The sequence below is a fragment of the Chroicocephalus ridibundus genome, chromosome 1, assembly GCF_963924245.1.
Source record: "Chroicocephalus ridibundus chromosome 1, bChrRid1.1, whole genome shotgun sequence".
Classification (NCBI taxonomy): Eukaryota; Metazoa; Chordata; class Aves; order Charadriiformes; family Laridae; genus Chroicocephalus; species Chroicocephalus ridibundus.
In genome coordinates this window covers 99087091-99113143 of record NC_086284.1, presented here as the reverse complement: position 1 = coordinate 99113143, position 26053 = coordinate 99087091, and the positions used below count along the sequence as shown (strand labels likewise).

Here is a 26053-nt window from a genome sequence, read left to right as displayed (position 1 = left end):
GTTTTAAAACAAACAGGAAAAATGCCTTGACTCAAATGCAACAAAGCAGTGCAGTCTGCCTCTACAGCATATACTTGCAGAGAGGTTATCCTGAGACACGGTATGTGCTTTGTGGCTTTGGTGCCCAGGACCCCCTATGCATTCACCAAGATTCTGTCACCTTAGTTCACCAGAACATCGAGGTGTCACCCAGCTGACTGCCCTAACTAGTTGACACATATGGGTGTGGTTTTGGTGTTGTGACTGTTGTTGGCTGGAGAGTTAGCTCAGTTAAAACAAAACAATGAACTATTTTATGGCCTGATAGTCATGGCAGTTTCCTTTGAAAATAGATTTAGAATGCCTAAAATACAAGGAATCACAATCAAATTTTCTATAGATTTTTGTGGATGGAAAAAATTTTAGTGTAGCAAAGAGCACATCTCACATGCTTACTAGAAAAAAATAGTTGATATATTATCAAAACCATTGTGTTGTCTGCAGTGCTGATGTGTTTGTGTGTATGAGAATACTATTTGAAGGGCTTTTACTTACCTATGATCTTTGTTGCTGTTCTGTTTTAAGGGGGCACAGTGTATCAACCAGTCACTGTGGTCACTCCACAAGGTCAAGTGGTGACACAAGCACTGTCACCTGGGACTATTCGGATCCAGAACTCTCAGGTTTGTTTCATGGGCTTCACAGAATAGTATTCTGAGTTCAGATAAATCTCACTCATTTTAAGAATTTTGGTTTAAATTTTACATGCTGTCACAATGAGCTCTGTGTACACACACACATAGTAACAAATGTAAAATTAGTGCAAGCACTCTTATAGGAGTTACAGGTTGTATAACATGGCATAAGGTCCCAGATGGATCTCCCTTGCCTCAGCAGGTCATCATAGTTCCTACCTGTTAAATATCTTTTTTTAGTGATGGCAGAAAAGTATAGGTACATGGACTTAAAAAAACCAACCAACCAACCAAAAAAACCCCCACCACCCCTACCCCAACCAACAAACCAAAAAACCCGCACCAAACCAAAGCCCCCTCTGAATTAAATAGACGCTTTTTCAATGCTTAGAACTTTACTAATTGTTGAACTAGGTTTATGGCTGAATAGATTTACTATATTGCATTATGGTGCCACACTGGTATTGTCAGAAATTTGACGACTTATGATGATGGCAACCACTAGTGCTGTGAAACTACATGTATTTCAGAATTTTTATTTATTGAGAAGCATTTTGCCATAAAACCTTCAAAATACTCACTTGAGACTATGGGAGATGCTCACATTGGGGTTATATCATTATATAACCTCAATTATATCATACCCTAAAATATAAGAGCAGGCACTCTTTTTTTGGGAGGTTCTTAAGAGTCGGATCTGGAGAGCTCAAAGAACCAACTAAGGAAAAGGAAACATGAAACCTAGACTATCTTCAGTTATGGAAAACTTTGCTAGCTTTCCTTTGAAGCAGGAAGTGGTAAATCAAATCTTACAGGAATACGGAGTCAATTAGAAATGTGAATGAGGAGCTACCATTTCCACAGCATAAAATCTGTTGGTAGTCACTGACTCACTCACTGTCTTTTCTTCTTCCGACCTTCCAACCAAAAAAGTATGCTTAGAGTATGCTTACCTTCTTTTTATTGGTAGTAGCATGTATATATTTGCCTATATTCTTCCCTAGAATGCATGCAGTTCTGTCCTCAGATACTTTCTGAAAGAAATGTGTAAATTACTCTCCTAGACTGAAATGTTTTTGAAGAAAAATGCTTTTTTATACCTCTGATGAAAAAAATAAAAAAAAAAAAAAGGGACTTGATCTTCTATATATATATCTGTGGCTACTCTTGATGTTAGAAATCTCCAAACCCACCTATACATAGGTTTGGACCTGTATTCCTTGCGACCCATACAAAATCCTTCTTCAGATTTTTCTTTTTCAGTTTTTCAGAATGGTGTGGAGATAGGGGGAAAAATAATGGTGGAGAGCTATTGAAAGTTCACTACAAAGCCTCCATATACAAGGAGATTATTTAGAATGTAAAACATTATTTTGGAAATAAAAGTATGCTCCAAATATATATTTGTTGTAATTTGATAGCTTAAACCTTGCTTAAAACTTGTTCATACAGGACATAGACATAACAACTGGCTTGAAGAAATTGCTCTGTACTGTCTGAAAAACCTGATTTAGAATGATTTCAGCTATAATTGTCTGAAATATAATCTCATATGCAATTTATATGCTATTTCTTCTCAGCTCTGCATAAGCATTTAAGAATGTATTCCCTAACGTTCAGAAAACCAATGTGCAAATGATTTGATGTATCCATAGGAAGTGGAAAAGAAAGCAAAAGTGAGAAAGAAATACGAACCTGTAGGAAAGTAGTAAGAGTGTTGTAAAGTGATTTAAGGGTTCTACCATATATATGCTCTTTGAGAATTTAGATGCATTTATTTAGCAGAACCTTTAGCATCTTTGTTTGCAACTGTAGCATAGTAATTAATTTGACTTTAAGTCCTTTGTTTAAATCTTACAGCTTCCATAGTTGTTTATATTTGCATAGTGAGTATATTCAGTATTCTGTTATTCAATTGCTCTTCACATGTGCAAATGACTACGTAGGGTGACAAAGCAACCAGATCCTTAGGGTAGCGTAGATTGATACAGAGGATCGTTAACCTGACGTACTACATAGGTGGATTTTATTCTAAATTAGAGTAGATCAGCATTTGGCTATTGTCACAGGATCACGTACACAGCCTGGTAACAGATGTAATTCTTAAAACAGAAGTTACATGAAATGTGAAAAACTATGGAAATCTGATAAAACATTTTCCCTGGATAAAGACATTTTGGAATGCTATTGTAGGAGAGCTGCTATTGTAAGTCTTCCCTAGGAAATAAAGTAGCTTTTTATAATCGGCATGCCTCAAGCCTAATTTCTTTTCATTCCTTCTATAAATGAGTTATTCATACATTGATACAGAATACTGCTATTACTATGTTAACTGCCTTATTTCTTCTGAAATTATATGTGCAGCTTCAGTTGCAATTAAACCAAGATCTAGGCATCTTGCATCAAGATGATGGCTCATCAAAAAATAAAAGAGGAGTTCTTCCCAAGCACGCTACAAATGTGATGAGATCTTGGCTCTTTCAGCACATAGGGGTAAGGCCTGAACATGATCAGCAGTCACAGGTTTTTATGTAACTCTTTTATGTGGTCTCTTGTGATTTTTGCTTCATAAAGAAGGTGAATTTATTCTGTTGTTATTTGTGTAATCTCAGTTCAGTTTTCCCTGAAGTCATTTGGACTAGTTCCACAGTCTAATGTCTGTTGATTTTATTATTATTTTAATAAGTATGTTACATTTGTACCTCATGATCTCAATAAACATTCTTAAAAGGGATCTTTCTTCATTTCATTGTGTTGAGAACTTAATGCTCTCTACACCCTGGTTCATGGCACAAGGGAAAATAGTTCCATCTGTGTTTTGTGGGAGTTCTTTTGTAGAGGAGAATTTAAAATTTTCTGGCTTATCTCCTTTCCAGCAGTCCTTCTAATGTGTACCAAGTGTGTTACTATCTGCTTACGCTTTCAATAGAATGACTTTCCTTTGCAGAAAGGATAAATGAGTCTCAAGTTATGTAACAATGTTTAGTTGATTGATACCTACAACTATTATAACTGTGTTACAACAGACAAATGATACAAGGAAACTGTGTGTATGCTTCTTATGTTACGTGCACTCTCTTCATCCATTTAGTTCAGAGTAGCTTTATTTAACTAGAAAATGCTTGTCAGTACTCTCATATGACACTACCTTTAGACGGCATAACTAATCAGATCTTATCACATGCTGTGTTGCCCCGGGATCACGCTGTTTAATAAAGACTGCCAACCATGAGAAGCTTTTTCTTCTGAATTACACATCAGCAGTTTAATGGTATCACATACACTTTCAAGGATAAAATCGATTTCGTGTAGTAAAGCACTCTTTGTTAAATGGTTTTTATCTATAAAAGTTTGTGAGGTTTCTAAAGTTTGTTTTTTAACAAGTCAGATGGTCTTAATCTAGCAGCTTGAATCAGTTGTAATAAAGGAGTCCTTATTTTTGATGAGGAGATGAAACAAGCTTATGCCTTTTTTGTTTGCTTTTTTGTCCTGTCTAGCATCCATATCCAACAGAGGATGAAAAGAAACAGATTGCAGCACAAACAAATCTGACACTACTCCAGGTTAACAATTGGTAAGAGCAAAAATTCCTACTTAATGTCTGTTGTTGTCTTCACATGCTTACAACATAGAGAAATCATTAAGAGTATAACTTGGACACCTAGAGTTGAATTTACTGTTCTACATGTGTTACAAAATATGTATAAAAATACAAGAATGATACACTGATACACAAGCATATTGTTTTTATAGTAAGGTATAATCATACTTGTGCCATTTAAATTATATAAGGACTCCAGAAAACTTTACAACGTTAAGGAGTTAAGATTTGGTCTGTTGCTGAAAGAGGTGGAAGTACTCTCATGTCTCTTCTGCAAGTAAAAAAATTGAAGTTTAAAGCCTTTTAGTGACCTGAAGTTCTGAAAAGTGTTCTCTGGTAATCGTGGTTGCAAATGTTTAAGAAGTTACTGTCAACAGGTATTCATTCTGCTCTTGTATCAAAGGATCCTGTCCTCTGAGCAGTGACGTCTGAATGGAGAGTGTCAGTACATCAGCTACTCTAGTTCATGGTTCAACATGTTCTAGCATGTCTCATCTTCACTAGAGTTTAAGATAATACACCTCCCCCTGCAGAAGAGAAGAGCAAGGGTGCCGACATGCATCATATTCTGCTTGTGGTATTGGTTCCTAAGACTATTGCAGCTAAGTCCAACAGGGACCTCCCTCAGATTTCAATGATGCTCGTTGTGTGGCTGCAGGGGGGTCCGGTGGCAAAATACTCAAGATAGTAGTAGTACACTGGTTCCAGAAGTGGGACAGTGTAACTGTGCCTTTGTGACATGGTAGTAACGGAGCTCTATGGTACTGGGACTCAATTAATGTCTCTGCAAAGCATTGCATTACACCATGTGGACCTTCCAGCTGCACCCTACTTCCTCCCATTGCAGGTAAAGATGGGTCCTGGATGTGTTTTGTTAGAGTTAGCAAGGGATGCTATCCTCAAGTCACAGCTCCTTGCCACAGCTAGCTGCATTGAAATTGATTCAGTTAACTGCTGGTAGCTAAGTGAGATGTAGTTTAAGTATTTTCTTGTTCACTAGCAGAAAGGGGAAGGGCAACAATTAGCGTGCTAAAGTAAACAAGTGTATATCAGGGAACCAAAAGGAATTGGGAAAGATCTGAAAAATGTGTTTGCTGTTGTCTCCTGCATCAGGAACCAGACCTTGAAAAGCCAGAGAGCCTATAAAATAAGTAATGCAGGAGCTTAAGGAGGTAAATGAAACCAGACCAAGTAAACTAGGTTAGGCAGGGGCTAGATTTTAGCTGAACCGTAATGAGGGGAGTATCAGCTTTCTGAGCTGTGCTGTCAGCAAGTTTTCTGGTGCTTAGTTTTTAATAAGATCTTGAAACGTACATCTGTCATGCTGTCTGGAGAATTTCCCCTTCTGAGGTGGGGGGAAAAAATGCTGCTAGCAACAAAATGATAGAAGTACTTTCTTAGCTAGTTTGCCAAAATCAAAGGATGACAGTGTTCTGGGAGCAGTTTTACACATTAAAACGGATGTCAAGCCAAGCTGATAGGGAGAAGATTTTCTATTCCTAGTTTTTTTTCCTCATTGTATACTTTGTGAATCTGAGAGATAATTTTACAGCCAGCTGGTGATAAGTATTTCTTGTCTTCAATTGTGTTTAGGTTTATCAATGCTAGAAGGCGAATTCTTCAGCCAATGTTGGATTCCAGTTGTTCTGAAACTCCCAAAACAAAGAAGAAAACAGCTCAGAACCGACCGGTTCAGAGGTTCTGGCCTGACTCCATTGCCTCAGGAGTTGCTCAGCAGCAATCGAACGAGCTCACAATGTCAGATGGTAAGGAGAACTGGCTAAACTACAGATAATGAAGTTAATTCCTCTGTAACTGGGAAATTAAGGGTTTGATGCTTTTTGGGGGAGGAGGACTTCTTGATATTTCAGTATAAATGTGTTAATCTGGAAAAATATAATGTGTCAGTTTCTCCCTCTTTAAAAAGTATCAGTGTTTTGGGGGGATATTCTATTGGAATTTATTTTGAGAGACTGTTGCTTTTGTTTCAAAGGTCATGGAACAGCAGAACAAGGTTAGATGTGCAACTGAGTTCTCTCAATATGCACGTGCATGTCAGTAGCATTCTGTTTGATTCGCAGTATTGGACTGCAGTTTCAGTTACGTCATTCAGTTACATCCTGTTCACATTCATTTTGCTGTTGCTAGAGGGGCTGAGCATCTGCAATTCTATATATGCCTCATGTTTCAAGTAGAACATTGAGAAGCAGAGATATGTGAGAGCCGCCAAAGACTTTGACTGAAGTAACTTCCTTAGCATCAGATCAAACAAATAAATGCAATTTAAGAAAGGTACACAACTGCTTTAATCTCAGGACCATCCCTTCTGTCCTGCTGCTTTATTCCTTTCTGGTTTTAGCAACTTTTTCCTCAGCCTCCACTGGATCTGACAACAGCTGTATCCATTTAAGTCACCTTGAATCTCTATGAATGCTCCCATTTTTTTTTGCAATTAATTAAACTGGAATACTTTGCAGAAATGGTCTTGTGATGACCGGATTGGAGAATTGCTGTAATGGGGGTCCATAACGCAGTTAAGTTTAAGATTCCTGGCCAACTTAATTCTGTGTTTGACAACCTATATAGCTTTTGTTTTAATTTAGTTCCTTAGGTTTTCTTCCTGTTGATTAGAAACAAACTCTGTTTTATATAAATACGTATTACTTAAAATTAGAAACCAAGAAAGATGCTAAAGTACTATGATTGTGCCTCTCCAGGTGCTGTTGTAACAATTACAGCTCCAGTCAACATGAATGTAGACAGTCTCCAATCTTTGTCATCCGATGGTGCTACTTTGGCTGTTCAGCAAGTTATGATGGCAGGGCAAAGTGAGGATGAGTCTGTAGACAGCGGTGAAGATGATGGAGGAGATCTCTCAACAACAAATATCAGTGGGCTGGTCTTGGATAACAGCGATTCTCTGCAGTAGGAAGCAAGAGAGTGTGACAAAATGTCTAGGAAAAAGAATGGACTGACTGACTGACTGTTTTTATAGTTTGCACAGCAAACATTTTACACAAGTTTTATTTCTAATATGTTTTATATGTAGATATAGAAGGGTGCACTTTTTTGTATTTCATAGTAAGCTTAAAGAGTGTTTTTGCAGGTGCAGCAACTTCTTTCAAATGTGTTTTTTCATTTATTTTCCTTTTCTTATTTCAGAAAATTATATCTAGTAATATAAAGAACCACATAAGCACCCCTTTGTTCTATGAATTGGAAGTGCTGCAATTTCTAAAGAATTCTGCAGTTTCGATTAGTGCTGTTATTTAACACAGCTCTTGATGGGCAGGTGATGTAAATTTAAAGCATGTGACACTAGCGTGTGGACTTGATCATTAAGTTAGATGCATATATTTGAAAGATGCTTCTGCACCTTAAAAACTGCTAGTCTGAGGTGGACAGCAACACACACAAAAAAGAAAATGTTGATGTGTGATTCAGTAGCGAATGTATGGCAATTTAAATAAGTTTAGTTTCTCTCATAGTCCGTGAGCCTGTTTATCATTTGCTATAAAAACTCCTATTTTTACCTTGCCGGGGTTATTGGATAAAAAATATTTTTATAAATTCACTAGGAATTGGGATGACGACTGTATTAAGCAGGAGGAAAAAAAAAAAAAAGAATTTCCAGAGGGGAAAAATAAATGTTTAGTATTCCTATTTGGAAGGTCTGAAAACTGACCAAATTTAATAAACAAGCCTATGCTAGCATTCTATGATTCTCAGCTATCCCACAGTGATATACTATATTTGATAATAGCATAAGAAGGGCCCACTGTTTGATGGGATTTTGATATTGTCAAACATTGATTTATATTATGTGTAAACTAATATTCAAATTACGTTAACTCTGTATCTAGACTTGTATCTGAAGATATTTGCTAAATGAGTATTCAGGTAAGTAAATTCAAATACCCACAACTTTTCCAGTTATTAGAGAAATTTAACAGTTTATAGTTTGTACAACTGAATCTGAAAAATGAAAAGCTGCCTACTATACAGTCATGAATTCTGCTATTTCTCTGCTATTTTATTGCATTTGAAATATTTTCCCCTATACAAAAATATAACTTATGGATTTATATAAAATTTCTTCAGATCTGAAGGTTACTACCGGAATATACAGCAGGCTTTATTAGAGTAGAAAATCCTTGTGTGTCGTTTAAAAACTAAGAGCTAATGATGAAAACACTTATTTTTGTGGTAAGAGTTCATTTCTTTTTTTCCCCAAAGTTTGGACTCTGTCTGCTTATCCATGAACACTTACTTTTGGAACTTTTGTATTTCCCCATGTTAAGTACAAGTAACAGACTCCACGAGTCTCATGGTGAGATCAATGTCTTCTGTTCCCCCTGTCCATTTGTGACAATGTTTTGAGTTAGATCAAAGCCAGAACATCCTTCTGATTTAGGGCAAATCTAGTTGCATTTCTAATGTGACACGGAAAAAGATGTTAGCTTTTAGAATCTTTAGACATTGTATTTGAACAAAGCCCTTTGACAGATGCAAATATTTAATTGAATACTTAATTTCTGCTTCAGAAAACACTCAGGCATGTGCTTAGGTCCCATTGATTTCAGTAGGATTAACGCATGTACTTAACATGCTTAAATGGTTGGAAGGTGGTCTTTAAAGGTTGTCTTCCAAGGCAAATATAAGTTGATATGAAGAAAAACTTCGGAAAGAAATGTCAGTAGCATTGGCATACAGACATGGAGAATAATACTAGTTTTCAGTGACTAGTAGCTGTTTTGAAAAATTGGCGTTGGGTTTTGCTCAACACAAGTGGTGTTTCTGCTATGGCTTTCGCTTATTCCTGGCTGAGGATCTTGCTTCTTAGTTCAAATGCTGTAATGATCTACTCCAGCTGGAGTGGTAATTTCTAAAGAATGTGTTTTCTTCTAACTTCTCTGCTTTGCCACTGATGTGCCATGTTTGTTAAAGAGCATAGTAGATGAATGATGAAAGATTTAATTAGGAGGGCGTTGACATAGCATAACTATCTCAAAAGCTATTGTCAAATTCAGTTTGACCCCAAAACATTTCAAAAGACAGCTATCATATACAAATCATGCTCTTCTGGAAACATTTGACCTACTGCTTCTACAAAGGATACCTGAGATGACTAGAACTGAGAGACAGATTCTGTATTTTTCTTTTTAGTTATTTTTCATTTAATTCCATAAGTGCTTCATCACCCCCACAGTTTCCATTACGTAGTTTTACGTAGGTTTTATTTGTTGGTTTGGGATTTTTATTCAGCTACCCTTGTTCATATTTAATAATGCATTAATTGTTGTCCTTCTGGAATGTAGGCAGATGAATAGTCTACTTCTCAGTGTGTACAGGCCTATGGACAAATACATGCTTTTCCAAATCAACCTATGCTGGAGAAACAGGCCATTTCTCACTGTCTCCTTTTCCTCCCTGACCAGTTGTTGCTGCCTTGGATATACCAGCAGAGCTTTCCCCAGTGTGCCCTGAGGTAGTCTAGGAAGCAGCTGAGCCAGCAGATCTGTTGGGGCAGCGAGTAGCCAGCAGTGAAGGGAAGGGTAAACCAAAATGGGCAAAGAACTTGTGTGGTTTGGAGATAATGTGGCAGTGGGCATTTGCCCCCACTTCAAAACTATGAGAATTGAGATCTTAAAAAGAGAGAGGGTATACAGCTGGCTGGAAGAGGATCCAGGAATACGTAGTTTGTGCGCCACTTGGAACTCAATTGGAAAGAACCAGGCATCAGGGTTTGAAAACTTCTGAAAGTTTATTTTTCAGAAAGAAATCACTACCTGGTTAGCTTTTTCTATTCCCCCCACCTTACATGCAGAAGTACTGTGAAAGGGAGAACGTGGAATAGTTTTACTGTCAAATTAGAAACATAAAAACATAGGGACGTGAATTCCTAAAACTGAAAAGGCTTTACCAATGTAGTCAAAGGTATTGCTTAATATATGGAACTCAAACCTTGTCTTTTAACTCAGTGAGAATTCTGTAGTGGGTATGAGCTGCACAGAAGTGCTTGCTCTTCTCACGATTTAAAAAAAAAAAAAAAAAAAAAAAAAAAAACACAAAAAAACCCCGAACACCCAAATGAAAAAAAAGCAGTATCCTTCTTTTTTTGCTGTGTAAAAAAGATTGCTGGTTTAAGTAAAGCATCACTATCCAGGAAAGGTACGTGTTTACATTAGTTAAAATGTTTTTATAGGGGACCTAATTTTAAACCCATATATAATTACCATACCCTCACCCCCACCCCACCTCCTGACCCCAATTAAAGTCATGGTCATATGCAATAGAACTAATTTGTTTTTTTTAAATCAATGTAATTCTTCTGCAGTTATGATTATTGAAACTTTTAAAATGTTTTCAATGTAATCTTGATCATTAACCCAAAACGGGGTTCTCAGGCCAATTTTTCCAAGATTTCTGTAACAGGCAATGCAATTTCCTGTTGTTCTTTAACTTTAGAAACATTGCGGGTTTTGTAAATCAATTCCAAATTGATCAGGATATATTTTTAAATGACTGTTCCAAAAAAAATAATCATGTTGAAAGACATTTATAATTGACAGGCATGGCTCTGGCCCTGCAGAGAATTTCCTAGATCTGGATATTGGGTCAAAGTGGAGTCCTGCTGACCTCGGGGAAACTCCGTGAGGCTGCATGTCGGGCTGCATTTACCTGCAAAAGAATCAGTTCCTTGTTCTGGTCCCTGATCACTATTAGGAACTTTTTGGAGAGCCCTCAACTTTATCTTCCCTGCATACCGAGGTTTTCTTCCAGTGGAAACCACGGTATAGACGAAGGGCTTAGAATGGCAGGAATTTGTGTTGACCTGGTGTGCACCACCTATCGTTTTGATGCTCAAAAATATGGCCAGGAGGCAGACCTACACTGAGGAATTAGTTCCCGGTTCCCGTTCTTAGAAAGTAGCTTCAGGTTTATGAATATTCTAGTGGAGTAGGGCCACAAAGACAATGCATGAATAATGTATCTATTCATTTCTCTAATCACATGGAAAAAGAATTAGAAGGCAGTTCCGCTTCCTGACTTCATGAACTTGACAGCCCAGAGGATGAAACAAAGCCTTTCCAAGGGATGGTAGTTTCATAAAACCATTAGACTTGTAGCACTTAAACAAACAAAAAAACCCCCACAACATCCTGGTATTTTGAAAAATCGGAACACGTGCATTTAATTGTAATTAAAGTTGGTTGAAGATATATTTTCTGAAGCTGAGTCGTCTTGGGAGAAAAAAAATGAATAAGTATTTGTCTATGCAAGACATAAATGTCAAAAATGTGTGAATTACCCATTCTTAGGTGCTGTATTGTTACTGTCTTTGACTTCTGTTACTTTGATTAGTCTTTTAAACCTTTCAGCCTTATATTCAGCTTAGTTTTTAGAGTTGAATAGGCAAAATGTAGTTTTGAAATCCTGTTGGAAATGTAACTAACCTTCATTCCCTCATGGAAGTCTCGCATGTTAAACAATTGAGTGAAATGTTTTGGTTTCCTAATAATAAATTCAAACTCTCTCCACCTCCAAAAAACAGAGCATATCCATGAAAATGCAGGTTTAATTGTAGCGTGCAAATGATCAAATCATCAGCCTTGTGCTGAGTACACTTTGCTCTTCACTGTTCAGTGTAGCTGAACAGTAAAGCAGGTTGGTTTTGCCAAACTCAAGCTCAGTGTGGGTTCCTTCCCTCCCCACCCTTGGCTTGCTAACCTCCTTCAAATAGGTTTTGGGTTGTTTAATTTTTAGGTCCTAAAAGTAACTTGATCATCCAGTGTAAAGCGTAGTGAAATTGGCACTAATGTGCTTTTAAGTGGTTACCTAAATCATGTTATTTGTTAATTCTTGTCACCTGGAAATATAAAAATCTGTTCCTTTTCTGTGACTTGGTTCTTTAGGACCTGCTGAGTGATCACAGCTGGTTTTGCCAGAGAAAAGCAAGGTGCGAGAAAGCAGTGAAATGCCTTACCAACCTTGTAGGCTACTACAAAGATACTGACTTCGTGTTAATAGAATCCAGTGTTTTCGGGTCGTGACAGAAGTCGCTCGTAAATCTTTCCCTGGGTTAGCAACATTTGGTCTGTACAATTGACAATCTTTAAAATGTGAACCCTGTAACTTTTTTTTTTCCTTGGTTGTTAAGGGATTTTGAAGCAACTGATCTATCAAGGGATAAAATTAAAAATCAGAATATGGTTCATGGGTGATTTACTTTACACTACTGTTCTCTGTGAACTGAAAAAGCACACTTTTAAAGCGAAGCATTTACATTACTTTAACATTAACAGTATTGTTTGGCTGAAAGACAAATATGTTTTCAAGAAATCTTGAGCATAGTTTTGAGCTAGTTAACCAGTTCTTGGCCAGGGACAATCCTCAGCCTTTTTGTTTGTTTGGGTTTTCTTGTTTATGCAAATGAAGAAAAATGTTTACTAGTTCTTACCATTATGGGGATTTTTATTACACTTTTGTAATGCAGGAGCAGCTTCGATGAAAGAATTAGCAGGCAAATAGTCCATACTGCGTGTGACTTTGGGATTTTTTTTGTTGTTCTTCCAGTATTGTTAATTAAAATGGCATGGACATCAAACTTTCAATAATGGTTCCAACCATATATGGTAGCGACTTATTTGAAGAGACTGCCCCCTGTGCAGGCCCCGTGTGTTAACTGCTTAGCCAGATTTGTAAAATTGCCATGTTCTACTAGATCAGAAATCTTCATGAAATGAGCAGCTTTTTTGTTACAAGATAGCGATTCCTCTCTAGCAGGAAACTCAAAACTATTCCGTCCAGCGTGTACGAGTCTTATTCAGCAAAGATGAAGACAGACATGGTGCTCTGAAGATCAAATGTGCTTCTGCTTAGCACCGGAGCATTATTTATTCCTACTGTTGCGTCCCCAGCACCTGGCATGGTGACATCCAGGTGTGATCCCCAAACGGTACAGCCCTGAGCCCAGGGCAGCTGGCTGAAGGCGCCCTGCGTGGCACTGCGCTGGCTGCGGCTGGTACAGCCTCATGGGGCCCTGCCAAAATTTTTTACAGGTTTTTACTTACTCCAGAACATGTCCCTGAGGATTTGGAATCTTATTTTATTTTTAAAGGGTTAATCTGTGATTAACTGAGTAGCATGTGTTCTAGACATTTGATCATTTCTTTGTCTGACATTAAATGAGTGCCTGAGAATAACTCTTGGTGATATTGTTGGAAATAGTTTTAGCTCTACTGCTGCCAGGGAGCAATTTTTTCCTTACTTTGAAGAGAATAAACAACCAAGCAAAAAAACCCTGTAAAGCAGATTTTTTTTCACCTAAATTACGTCCAGTGTAGTGTATTCCTAGTCCAATGGTTTCAAATTCCCCTGGAAGATGAATCCCCCCCTTCTTCAAGGAGGCATTACAGGAATTAGAAGGATAGTCATAAGAAACTGATGAGCCCGTTTGCTCTTGTGGAGCACCTGTTTACAAAGCAGCACTCCTTCAGTATGCAATTTTAGGGCTGTTTCTAAATACCGCTCTTTGTGGAAAACTAGAGCAATATCCTCAATGCTGAAACGAGGGAAAGTAAACTCCACGCGCCGTGTAAAATGAGGGCTCTGCAAAAAGTAACAGAGAAGGCTGGGACACATACTAGGTAATGTATTACTTATTCAAAATCCGTATTTAAATTCATGCAAGTTCAGTGTGCGCAAGGTAGGTAGGATTGAGCCTGTGGTGTATTTAAAAAAAAAAAAAAAAAAAAAAAAAAAAAAAAAACAAACAAAAAAAAACCACCAAAATGAAATTACAAGCCATCATTTAGATACCCTACTAAAATCTGAAACCAATGTGAGCTTCGTAGGTCAGGTTTGGTTTCTCTTCGTGATGCAACTGTGATCTAGAGTTTATGAAGTCATTGGAGAAAAGCTCCTATGGGTATTTATCATCTCTGTTGGTCTTTGGACTTCTGCGTCACTACTCGCACCAGTCAGAAGATCAGGCCCGTGGTCCTACTCCTGACTGTTATTCCTAGCACCCTTTTTGTTAAGTTGGTCGCCGAATCCTAAACAGGGACTGATGCATCTACTAAATGTGAATGTGGAAATAAAATTTAATTTAGAGACAATTTTTGTTAAGATCCAAGCATTTTTAAACTTATATTTTTTTAATAGTTGTGAAAAATACGCAGATCATACTTAAGAAATTCGTGATTGACTTGTGTGTCATTTTTGTTGTGTCCCTGCAGCCTTTCGCTGTGAGCTACAAACCACGGAGACTCTCTTGACGTTCATCAAATCCTCTTTGCCATACATTTCTGCGCAGCTCAATGTATAACCTTGTTTGGTCTTTAAGATTTAGACTGCTTGCTTTCAGCAGAGACTGGTGCAAAGGGGACTTTAATTATATGTGTGATTACATGAGCAATTACTGCACAGGTACTGATTTTTCCAAGATCCAAATTAAGGCTGGGAAGGAGAGAGAATATTTCCATTACTGGTGTCTCACTGTGTTGTATACTGGAACAAGAGGGTGATTTTTTTTTTTTTTTTTTCTGGACACAAAAAAGTACTATTTTGCACAGCTGATTCTGATTAACTTTCTTCACCCAGTAGTACAGCTGGATTCAGACCTGAAAGCTCTTGAAAAATTTGTGTCATCAAATGAAACTCAGCGATTCTGAGGAACTGAGTTGGCGTTTGTTAGCTGATACCTGCGCTGCCTCGGCAGGTGCTGGGGGGAAACACTGCTCCTGACTCACTTGTAAACAAAGTGAGGCTTTAAGTAGCCACATAAATGATTTTCCTCTGAAATCCTCCATTCTGCTTTCAAACAACCATTTTAGTATTCCTGTTCTTTTTTTTTTTTTTTCCTTCCCCCTTTTTTTCTTTGAAAGCTGGCAACAATTAATCCTTGATGACGTACCCTAGACTTTCCCCTGTGTCTCTTCAGCTTTTGAATGGTGAATTGTGTTGAATAACGACTCCGCACATCGCTCCAAGATTCAAAGCCAGCTTTGCTGGAAAAAGCCCAGTAACTTTACAGAACTGAGTTGTGGATGCTGCTATGAATGCAGTATTGGAATGGTAACTAAAAATAAGCTGTCCCTAGCACAGAGGAACGACGTTACAGCTCAATCACTTTAGACCTAAAACAATTTGTACATTATTTTCCCAAGTGAGTGTGTGTCATTTTTGTCACGTACATGCTTTTTTAATAATGTGTTTGCCCCAGTGGAAGGTCTTAGGCATAGAAATACGCATATTTTAATTCTCTGCTTCACAAAATATGCACACCTTAGGGAAACGTGCAAACCCCCTCCCTATTAGACCGTGCAAATCCTTAATTTAAAGATGTTGCAGTTAATAAATGGTCAGAAAAATCCATTTCTGCTTTAAATTTCAGAAGCAAAATATATACGGCATCAAGTGTGCATATTTTGGGATTGCCCCGAAACTCCTTACCAGCAGCTCCTCTTCCTTATGCGGCCCCTTTCTTGCTGTTCTGTAGTTCCGACTCAGGTAACCCAAGTGTCAGCTCTTCTGCTCTTCCTGGAGGACATCTGTTTTAAACAGCACATCTACATGTTTTGCTCCCCCCTGCCCACCCACACGGAAGAAGGAAAGGCTGTTACTCGCAAGGCAGAGAACATCTAACACTTGGGACTTCTCTTATTACCCAGCAATATTGTTGGCACTTTCTTCTAAAATACCTCCGTGATTTTTCGCTGTGATATTGAACCAAAGGGATGTGGGAAGAAGTCTCGTTTTAAAAATCTGCTTTGGCTCGATGTCCTGCTGCAGGTCAACTTTCACTTCATACTATTTTTCTTTTCATGTTGTCCCTGTCACATTTGCGTATGCGAGTTTAGTTCTCATCCTTGTGCCATTTGCTGGTTAGTACCTTGTCAGGGCAACTGCGTACACTTAAAATTTCCTATAAGGAACAGGTTGGAAAGATAGATAGCGTCAGATTTTACCTCCCTCCCTGCCCCCGAATTTTGATGAAAAACTATTTCTAGGGGAATGTGGTCAGTCCGTTACCAACGCTGAGTGGGTGCAGTTTAGTTAAATTAGGGGATCCTCTAGGAAACCTCTGCCGTGTTCTCCTGATCGGAAATCACGAGTGCGGAACCTGCCACGGGATCAGGATTTCTGATAATTTAAGACCGTAATTCCTAGACAAAATGACAGGCAGCCACCTGCAGGCTGGGGGAGCGGAGCAGCAGGGAGGATAAAGCTGTTGGGTCACCCACCCAAAAGGAATTGACTTCTTCTGGCAGGGTGTCGGGAAAGGCAGAAGGACTTCGGCGAACGCTATCTTGGCACTGGGTATAGTTGTGCCGAAAGGACATCTCCTAACGGGCTTTCACTCACCGATATTTTACCCTGGTATTTTACAGCCTCGTGAGGCAGGACCCGAGACGGCATGCTAAAAGGATTGATGCCCAAAATAATGGTTCTATTTAAATCAATTATTCAATCATTAATACAATGAAGAAAGGCCCTCCCAGTTCCACAAATAACTAAGCAGCCGCAGTGATCTTTTACAAAGTTATGGGACGCTGAAGAACACCACCAACCTCCCCAGGCTTGATCGTGCTGTATGTAAAGTGAGTTATTTTTAGGACTTGCAAATTTCAGCTTTTGACTTGATTTTCAGGGCTAATTTAGGGATGCCCAAGAGTTTGTGTGCTGCTTTGCACTTCAGAAACGTGTACGGCTCCTTACCTGTGAAGACATGCCCAGCTGGGAGGCAAAGGTGCAGTGACCATGCGAATGGGTGGCCACAGCACTACGCCGTCGTCCAGGCCGTGGGGAAAATCTGACCTGGGAAAATATAAATAACAATATCAGCAATACCGTGTCCAAAATGTAGAGGAGCACACGGGGGATTAATACAGGAGAATCCAGGACAACACCCATTCGAATAAAGCACGCTAAAAGCCAAGACGTTAAACTTTGACGAATAGATTCTGACAACTGAAGTGTGCGTTGTCTTTGAGTAGGGTTTCTCTTCTCTCCCTGTGCTGCCGCAGCTGGTCAGGGGAAAAGTAACATCGTGCGGCTATTCATTTCGGTGTCCTGAAATGCAGACAGAGATCCTGTGAGGCTTCCAGGCAGAGGCTTAGAGGTGCAAGCTATCCTCGGATCAGAGATGGTGGCAGCCAGAAGGTGGTGTTCACCACCTCCAATGGGCAGCTTGCAGAGGAGCCGGCGGGGACTTTTTTTGCATAGATATTTGAAGAATAATTCCTCCTTGTTCCCATGCTAACCCAGTATGTAGAGCATTCACACAAAACCACTATTATTCAGGGATTGCTGTCTGTCGGTCATTCTCTCTGTTCAAAGGTTATCAGTCACACAAGGAGGGGGGAAGCGGTGGGACAGATAAGATGCGTGACAAAGGATAAACAACCCCAGCAGCCCACCACCCTCCCCAGGCGACAAGGAGTCTGCCCAAATCGCTCGTGACTCCCTTCGAACAATCACTACCTGCTTGCAAAACCCATCCTGATTTCCTTAAATGCTTGGCAAACACAAACGAGAGGTAACCCCATGGACTAAGATGCTCACGCCTTGCAAGCATATACAAGATGTGAATTCATAGAATCATGGAATGGTTTGGATTGTAAGGGACCTTAAGGATCATCCAGTTCCAACCCCCCTGCCATGGGCAGGGACACCTCCCACCAGACCAGGCTGCTCAAAGCCCCATCCAGCCTGGCCTTGAACACTGCCAGGGACGGGGCATCCACAGCTGCTCTGGGCAGCCAGTCTCTCACCACCCTCACAGGAAAGAATTTCTTCCTGATTCGTTCAGCTATTTGTAAATACCTGGACAACAGGTAATTAAGACCTGTAATGCAAGGAATTTCTTGCACTGCTGGCTTCAGCAGCAGCACGGGCTGTCTGGTATCTGGTCTGAGAAGTGACAGTGAGCTTTAACCTTAATAAAGATTTTTTTTCAAGCACATGGAGAAGAGCGGAGGAGGAAGGGATGCCGGGTAAAATGCCCTTCTCGGTGACAGAACCACATCCCCTGGGAGCTGGGCAGGACATATGTGGAGCTGGGGAGCCCTGGCAGCCAGATGGACCAGGAGCACAGAGCACATGGAGGCTCGGGCACCCTGGATGCTCGGGGAAGGCAATTTCTGACCCCCTCCCCGTGGCTTGGCTGCAGAAAAATCCCTGGTGGAAGAGCTGAATGTCCACTATGGCAGCTCAACGTTGGTTTACGTCCGAAGTCACTGTCTGCCTTCTCTAATAACACCTACCTCAGGAAACCAGGGGAAGGGAAGAGGTGGTGTTTCCCAACCGTATTCCTTATCGCAAGTGAGGGGTTTCTCAACCCTGAATGGCAAAGCAAGCGCTGCAGAAGCTGCTGACTGCCCCAAGATGACTTGACTTGCTGCCTCCTGTGGTTTTCCAAGGGGAGCGGGAGGGAGCGCGCGGTTGCTTTTGCGAGGCCATGTCCCCTCTGGGTTTGCAGTGAGCGCTCTTCCTCACCCAGGCCAGCTCTCCACTTCACTGCGGTTTTCTGCAAATCATACAGGCAGGAGGCGAAATTGCTGAGTGCTTCGGATCAGCAGGGCAAGTGGTGGCCACAAGAGTCATCCCACCAGCAGGGACAGGATGGGGAGCTTGCCAGGTGTGGGTCAGGAGCCTGAGGGGGGATGTTTTCCCTGTTAAAGGCATCCTCCTCTTCTCCTGCTCCCTTGCTTTCCCTGTCCCTGCAGCAGACAGTGCAGGACCAGGGCAAGGAGGTATCCCAGCTGCACATAAAACACATCCCCTTATGTCCCCAGCACGTCCCCTTCATGTGCTCTCAAACTGCCCGGTGCGAGCTCCCGAACCAGCATGGCCCATTTAGTCCCCGAGAGCCCTCCAGCCTTGGGAAAAGTCCATGCTGGGGGTCCCAGCCCGCTACCAGCCAAGGGCCACTGGTGGGGTGGCCATATGGAGGGGGACAGTGCAGCCACTCAAATGCCCGTATTCCCCAGGCCCAGCTTTGAGGTGCAGCGGATTTTTTGGACACGCTGAGCTCTAACATCTCTGGCAGAGCTCACCAGAGCCCAGGGCAGCGTCAGCATCCAACAGCTCCAATAGATGGGGACCCTCGTTTCATCTTGAGAAGCAAATTTGCCCATTCCCTCCAACTTTTTCCCAACCCTTCACCTGAATTTCATCTGCTCACTGTTTTTTTGCAGTCGACCAGCATCAGACCGAGCATTAGAGAGGAATACGAAAAGAAGCCAGGGGCACATTTAATATTTCCAGGTATACCTAGGGACAAGGGGGCTGGAGAGAAGTTTGCCTGGCCCAAGTAACACCAGTTAGTGCAGGAGGAAAGTATATGCGTGCTTATCAGTAAAGTTCCCAAAAGTTTATTGGTAAAATTGATTTTATTCAATGCCTTGAAGGAACACAATTAACACTTGTTAACTTCTCAGCCTGATGAAGCTGTGTTTTTTAATACAGTCTCCCTGTACATATATATATGTATGTGTGTATATATTTATGTATGTCAAAGCATTCAGAAGATGGAGTTCTGCCATATGCTGTGGCTCCAGCAGCGGCAAGGGGAGACCAAGAGTGAGGAGGACACAGCCACTGACATGCAATTTGGGGTATTCCCGCTGAACCGGGACACGGACGACGGGGTCAGCTCTGGGTAACCGCTTCATCCAGGCGTCTGTGAAGGACTGACCCTTGACTGCCAGCATCCTTTAAGGCTCTGCTCGGGAGGGTGGAGGCATGAGAGGCGTTTGCCTCCTCCTAAGAACAGAGCCATGCGCTAACCCACTCCCAACTTTAAAAAAAGCCTGGAGAGGGGGACGTCAGCCCATCTGATTTTGGTCCCACCACTTCGAATTTGATGGAATTACAGGAAGCGAAAACCTGGATCCTGGGAGGAAGTTTATCCAGCGAGTTGGCTTACGTAGTGCTATCTACGCACTCTATAAACATAAACACATACAAAAGCACAATCATCTTACAAATAAATAAATAACTGTGTTTGTTCCGGTTACATGCTAGCAGCAATCTAAGCCCTCCTAGCCCACCGCCATGGAACAAACGTGACATCAAAGAAAGCTCACCCCCGATAGATGCTTTGCCCTGGTTTATAAATGACATATACAATGCGGCATCTCTCTAGCGCCCGAGGAACGGTATGGCACCGCTCCTCACCCAGTCCTCCAGGACAGTTTGAAGCATTTAACCCTTTTCAGCGAGGATGTCCCCAAGGTGCAGAAAGCCTTCTGCTGCCGGAGGGTCCCCCCCGTCCTCCTGCCCTGGGCCGGCTGAGAGAAGAGGTTCACTCCTTGCCCTCGCCCCCGCTGCACTGCAGCCGTCCCCCCTGGGGGGGGCAGGTGCAAATCCGTGTCCCCTGGCTGGTGACGGTGCCGGCGGGGACCGCCATCTCCTCTTCGTCGTAGCAGACGCAGCGCGGGCAGCCGTCGGCCACGGGGCTGCCCACGGCCTGGCAGGCATGGGGCAGGCGGGGGCACAGCGGGACGCAGGTGATGTCCCCGCCGGGCTGGCAAGTGCACAGCTTGCGGGCAAAGTCGATGTAGAAGGAGCGGCCGGCGGGGACGTGGCCGCTGGCGAAGCCTTGCATCTCGCAGTCACTCTCCAGGTAAGGGGGGCAGGTGCAGGGTGGGGGGCAATGGGGGCAGCAGCCCCCGGCTGTGGGGGGGGTCGGCCCCTCCACATCCCTCTCGGGGCACGGGGGGCAGGCGCTGGGGTCGCAGGTGGGTTTCGAGGCCGCACTGCAGAGGAGGAGGCAGGCGAGCCACAGGCGAAGGGGGCCGGCGAGAGCCATACTGCTGGGGGGAGAAAGGAGGAGACAGGCACAGGTGTCACCTGGACGTGGGCACAGCAAAACCCCACGGTCTGGACCCCCCCCCGATGTCTAAAGCGAGGGGGATGCAACCGCCTGTCCCTGACATCCCCGCTAGCCATGGGTTTGGTCAGCTGCAGCTTGCTGGGACCAGGGTGGTTTGCTCTAAATCATGGAGTCCTGTGCCCGAAAGCTCCTCCTGGCTCAACCAAGGTGTCTTCCACCCACCAGGTGCTCAGAGGGCTGCAAGGTGGGCACCGGGTTAGCAAAGGCCACATTGCAGCACACCCTGAGCTTTGGCACGGTTGCCCTGGCCAGCAAACAGCGCTTGTTCGCCCCTATATTGATGTTACTAATTTACTTTTCAGTGACTAATTGCTCCTGGGAGACATTCGGACATGGACACATGAGGCGCTCAGGGGAGCTCTCTTTCTTTGGTAGCTTGTCCTGTGGCCGCTACTGCGACCGGGACCCTGCTCCCCCACGGAGCAGGTGTGGGTGCCGGCCCCCAGCCCCTCAGCTGCACCATTGCCGGCCGGCAGCTCCCAGCCTGCCTTTTCCTGCCCCCTCGCTCCCTCGCGGGAAGCCGAGGGAGCCACCTCGCCCCTTGTTTTCAATTTGTGAAGCCTTCGCTTTGTAAGGAAGATTTTTCAGCTACCGGGCACTCTTCTCCGCTCTTCGCCTCCCTCCGTCTATTTTCAACTGGAGAGTCACTGACAGGCACGAAATCCCTTCCCTGCGTCTGCTCCCTCCCCCTCCACTCACACACCCTAGGATGCACAGCCCCGCCTGGCAGCTCAGGCTGTCTCCCTCCTCTATTTTAAGGCTGAGGATTCTTTTTTTGAACTGCCAGCTTTTCGAGACACTACCTTTCTTTAAGGGCAGCCTTTCAGATCCCTTCCCCCTGCCTGAGTGACCTTACGTCCTGCTCTATTAAATACTCTCGCTTCCCTCCCGCGCTGGGTCCTTCCAAGCCGGGTCACTTCTCTGGCTGCCCCAATGCCAACTTTGATTACAATTATATCATGACCATCGTGCTGTGCATTTGGTAGCCCCAAAGTCCTAACTTTTGCAGGCACGCAGCTACTTGCAATGACTTCTTAAACAAAAAAAATAAATTTCCAAATTGCATAACCCTATGGAAAAAAAAAACCAACTTGAAAGCATGAACTCCGTCCATCTTCAATTTGAAAAAAGGAGAGACCGGACCAAGTAATTCACTTTAAAGCCTTCCTGGTTTTGAAACAAACTCTTGTTTGTTGAAGTTACCAGTAACTCTGCTTCATCCCTGCTGTAAGTCACTGTTCTGACCCTTCATTTCACTCACACATTTTAATCTACCGGTTACTTTATCACCGTTCCCAGCGGGCCGGTGGCTGTGCGGGGCAGCAGGGAGCCCAGTGGAGAGGCTGCCCCTCGGTGAGGCTCTCCCTGCCACAGCCCCACACCGAGACCTCCCTCCCAGCTGCTCCCAGCCTCAGCCACCCGCTTCCTCTGGGCTTCGCACACAGAGGGAGCAGGGCGCTGCCATCATTAAGTCAAAGGTTTTGCACACCCCAACCTCTATCCAACCCCGGCAGCCCCATTCACCACCGAAACCTCTGACCCCACCTAGCAAAGAAACCGGGTTTCTTCAGCAGAGCCCATTTCCAGCAAAACCACAACGTGGAGTTTGTCATTCAGTGGCGGCAGCGGGAACAGCCCCCTGCTCGCTCCGGGACAGAATTTCTTTTTGATAATGTTTGACCTCCCCCTCAGTTTTGGCAAACCAGGCCGTGGGCTGGCCAAGGCGCTCCCCTCCTGCCCCACGTCAAGTCCCTGTGGGTCTCGGCCGTGGCCGTGGGGCTCTGGTTACCTGCAGGGTGGCCGGCCGGAGGGAAGGACGGGTGCTGGTGTGCGGTGATGGACCCTGAGCGGCGTCTCCGGTCGTTGCCCTGCAGCCCGCCAGGGCCCTCTATTTATGTGCCGCCGTAGTGGTTCCATGATGAAAGAGTGGTGGGGGGAGGCGGGGAAGGCTCTGTAACACAAAAGGTGGCTGGGCAGGGCCAGCAAGATGTTTATCTTGCTAGTGGTGTTGGCTTAGTCTGTCTGACTACGGGCTAATCCGGCATCTCCCAGCCATCTGCAGGTCTGTCATCTCTCCCCACGCCCCTCTTTGCAGACTTCAGCCGGGGTTTCTGAAGAGTCAGCACCCCCCTGCGCCTCTCAGGCTGCCGGGGGCACAGATGCTGGTATCCGGAGGGAAAGAAAAATGATATAAAAGCTCTAGCGAGGCAGCACAGGTGGAGGGTAGCCAGCTCTGGAGCTGCGATGCTCCCCCTCAGGAGCCGGAGTTTAGACATGGACCTTCATGGGGCACCTGTTTTATCCCTGTCTCCCACCGCTTCCCGGGGCAGGGCAGCCCTCCCACGCCACATGTGTGACACGCGCTGTTTAAAGCACTTTAGGTCCTGCGTGGCTGTTTTCTTCTGGATTAAACTGCAGGGAGCCAAGGCCACGTGTCCCAGCGGAGGAGGTTTGCATGGGTTTCACATGCGGGCATAACCCGTGTGCCCTGACCCGCGTGGGCAGCCCGAGCTGCCCCAGCGCCAGTCGCTCCCCAGTGTGAAAATGTCTTGGTCTAACATACTAATGAGCTCATATGGGACTGTGGAGAGCCGCAGAGGTTTTGGGAGTACTCACACACACACACGCTGCCTGGAGCAGGAGGTGTTGGGAGAAGCACCCAGGGTCCAGGCTGCAGGACCAGGGTCCATCTCCTGCGCTGGAGCCTGGTGGTGTGCTCCGGAAAGCAGGATGGGATGCTGCCCGGCCCTCACCCTCCTCCTGCCACCCTCTCACATATCCTCAAGCCTGAAAATCCCCATTCCTCTGGCAGACATGTGGGGTCCCGGCACCCCGCAGAGCCCAAGAGCACTGAGCTGCGCTGGGCACGGCGAGCGCCCTTGGGCAGCCGCCTCTCACCGGATACGAGAACACTGATAAGATCTCCGTGTCCAGGGAAGGGAAACGAACTCGAAAGACCAGTTATCGGGCAGCCCTGGGGACACGAGGAGAAGGGACGACTGATACAACACTGGGCTCTTTGTCCCGCTGCTGCCGCTGACGCTGTGTGCGGGCGCGTGCTTCCAGGTCCTGGGTGGGTTTCTGCAGACAAGGCAAATGAAACCTCCTCCACTGGTTGCTGAGGGCTTTTCCACCCCGGAGATGCGGTGGGCACGATAGCAGCAACCAGTCCCTCTCAGCACCCCGGGGTGCCAGTGAGGCAGCACTCTGCCCGGGGTGCATGCTGCAGGGCCCGTTTGCATCCTCCGTGTCACCGTGTGCGGCAAACTACAGCGGGTGCAACGCCGACATCCCCGGCCAGGACAATGCCACCATCCCATGTGCCTGCTGGGGGGCAGGCGGAGAAATCGCGAAACATCCCACGGTTGTGCCCAACTTTATGAGTTCCCACATTCCTAGTTAATGTACAGAAGCCACCGTAAATATTTGTGTTTACTGTTCAGCAGTTACTTCACCTCCGCTGACGTGCAGCTGCCTGACCCATAGCCTGCCTGCAGCTGGGTGCCGCTGCCCCACGGCACTGCTGCTGCGGCTGCTACTGGGAGCACTGGGATTCGGGCTGAGCCGCAGGGGCCGTGCGGGCTGCAAAGGGGCTGAGGGCAGCAGAAGCCTGGGCTGTCGTTCCCTGCTGTTAGCCCCTCAGCTGGGGTTTCAGCTGGTTGGTTTTTGAGAGCTGCCCAGGTGAGCGCTGGCAGCAGCCATTCTGCTCAAGCTCATCGAATACTGCATTCTGTTCAAAGATCACAGTAATGGAACATTTTTTCCATAAACACACGCAGTTTCGGAGCGGTCAGCCCACCAGCATGGCCTGTCCCCCACAGCCTCGGTACTGCCAGCCCAAAAGCAGAGCTGTCTAAAGCTCCTGTTTGCACACACGCACACCCGCCGCAGCAGCCTGGAGCTCTCATTCCTGCTGCAAAGCTGTGGGGTGCAACCCAGACACCCTAAAACTTCCCTAACCCCCCGGGAGAGACCTGACCAGCATGCAGGGAATTATTTCCACGTGCACTTAGAGGGGCTGTCTCTGGGGCAGGGTGGCTGTGGGCTCCGGGCTCGGGCAGGTCACCGCCTCGAAGGTGCCCATGTCTCTGGAGCAGCCCAAGGGGTCGTCTCACACCTTAAAACTCATGAACTGCCTTTGGGAGAAGAACCGTCCCATGGAGGTACTCGCATAGGAGACAAGGGATCTGGAGGTCGGAGAGCAGGGTCCCAGCCACCAGTGAAGGGGGGCTCCCTGCAAAGAGAGACGTGACACGTGGTGGAGACAAATCTCCGCTCCTTCTCTTGCAGCCAGGTCTGCTGCACAGGAGGACATACTGCAGCGAGGGGCACCACGAAGGGTCTGGCATGTCCCAGGCTCCAAAGTGGTCCAGATCCAGGCTCAGTTCTGGGCTTCATGGAGTTATGGGGCACTTTAAGACTTATACATTTGAGTTTGGAATACATGCATGGACTAATATCCTTCAGGTTGCAACAGAAATGCTAAAATAAATACGATACAATGAGGTTGAGCTAATCAGTTTTTACTTTTTCTGGACAAATACAGTTATTACTCAAGCAAAAATTTGCAGAAGATCCGATAAAGCTTGTGTCACTCAGGAAACAAAAGACAGCAGAGACACTCTTCCTAAATATAAATACTTTAGCATTCTATAATTTAATAAAAGCCTCGTGCAAACTAGATTAGATTGAAAGTATGGACTAGCCACTTAGCAGCAAGCCAAAATCAAAATTGATTGTTATCCCCTTTGAGCAGCTGCGAAGGCCTATGGAAAGATCGCAAAGCTCTTCGCGTTTTTTGAGAGCAAGTCCCTCAAACTGGGTTTCAACAGTGCTTTAGTTTGGTCCCACAGCCCTCCTTTCACATCTGCTTTT

At 44.2% G+C, this 26053-nt stretch overlaps 1 protein-coding gene across 4 annotated transcripts in view; it reads left to right on the top strand.

Moving 5' to 3' along the window:
* Positions 1-12489, top strand: part of PKNOX1 (PBX/knotted 1 homeobox 1) — a 46624-nt gene extending 34135 nt beyond the window's left edge. For all 4 annotated transcript variants that reach the window (XM_063344861.1, XM_063344840.1, XM_063344867.1 and 1 more), the window contains 5 exons: positions 565-662; positions 3039-3167; positions 4172-4248; positions 5869-6041; positions 6993-12489. In XM_063344861.1, coding sequence (XP_063200931.1) covers positions 565-662; positions 3039-3167; positions 4172-4248; positions 5869-6041; positions 6993-7204 — 689 coding nt within the window. In that variant the 3' untranslated portion in view covers positions 7205-12489. The remainder of the gene's footprint in view (positions 1-564; positions 663-3038; positions 3168-4171; positions 4249-5868; positions 6042-6992) is intronic.
* Positions 12490-26053: the final 13564 nt, after the last annotated feature.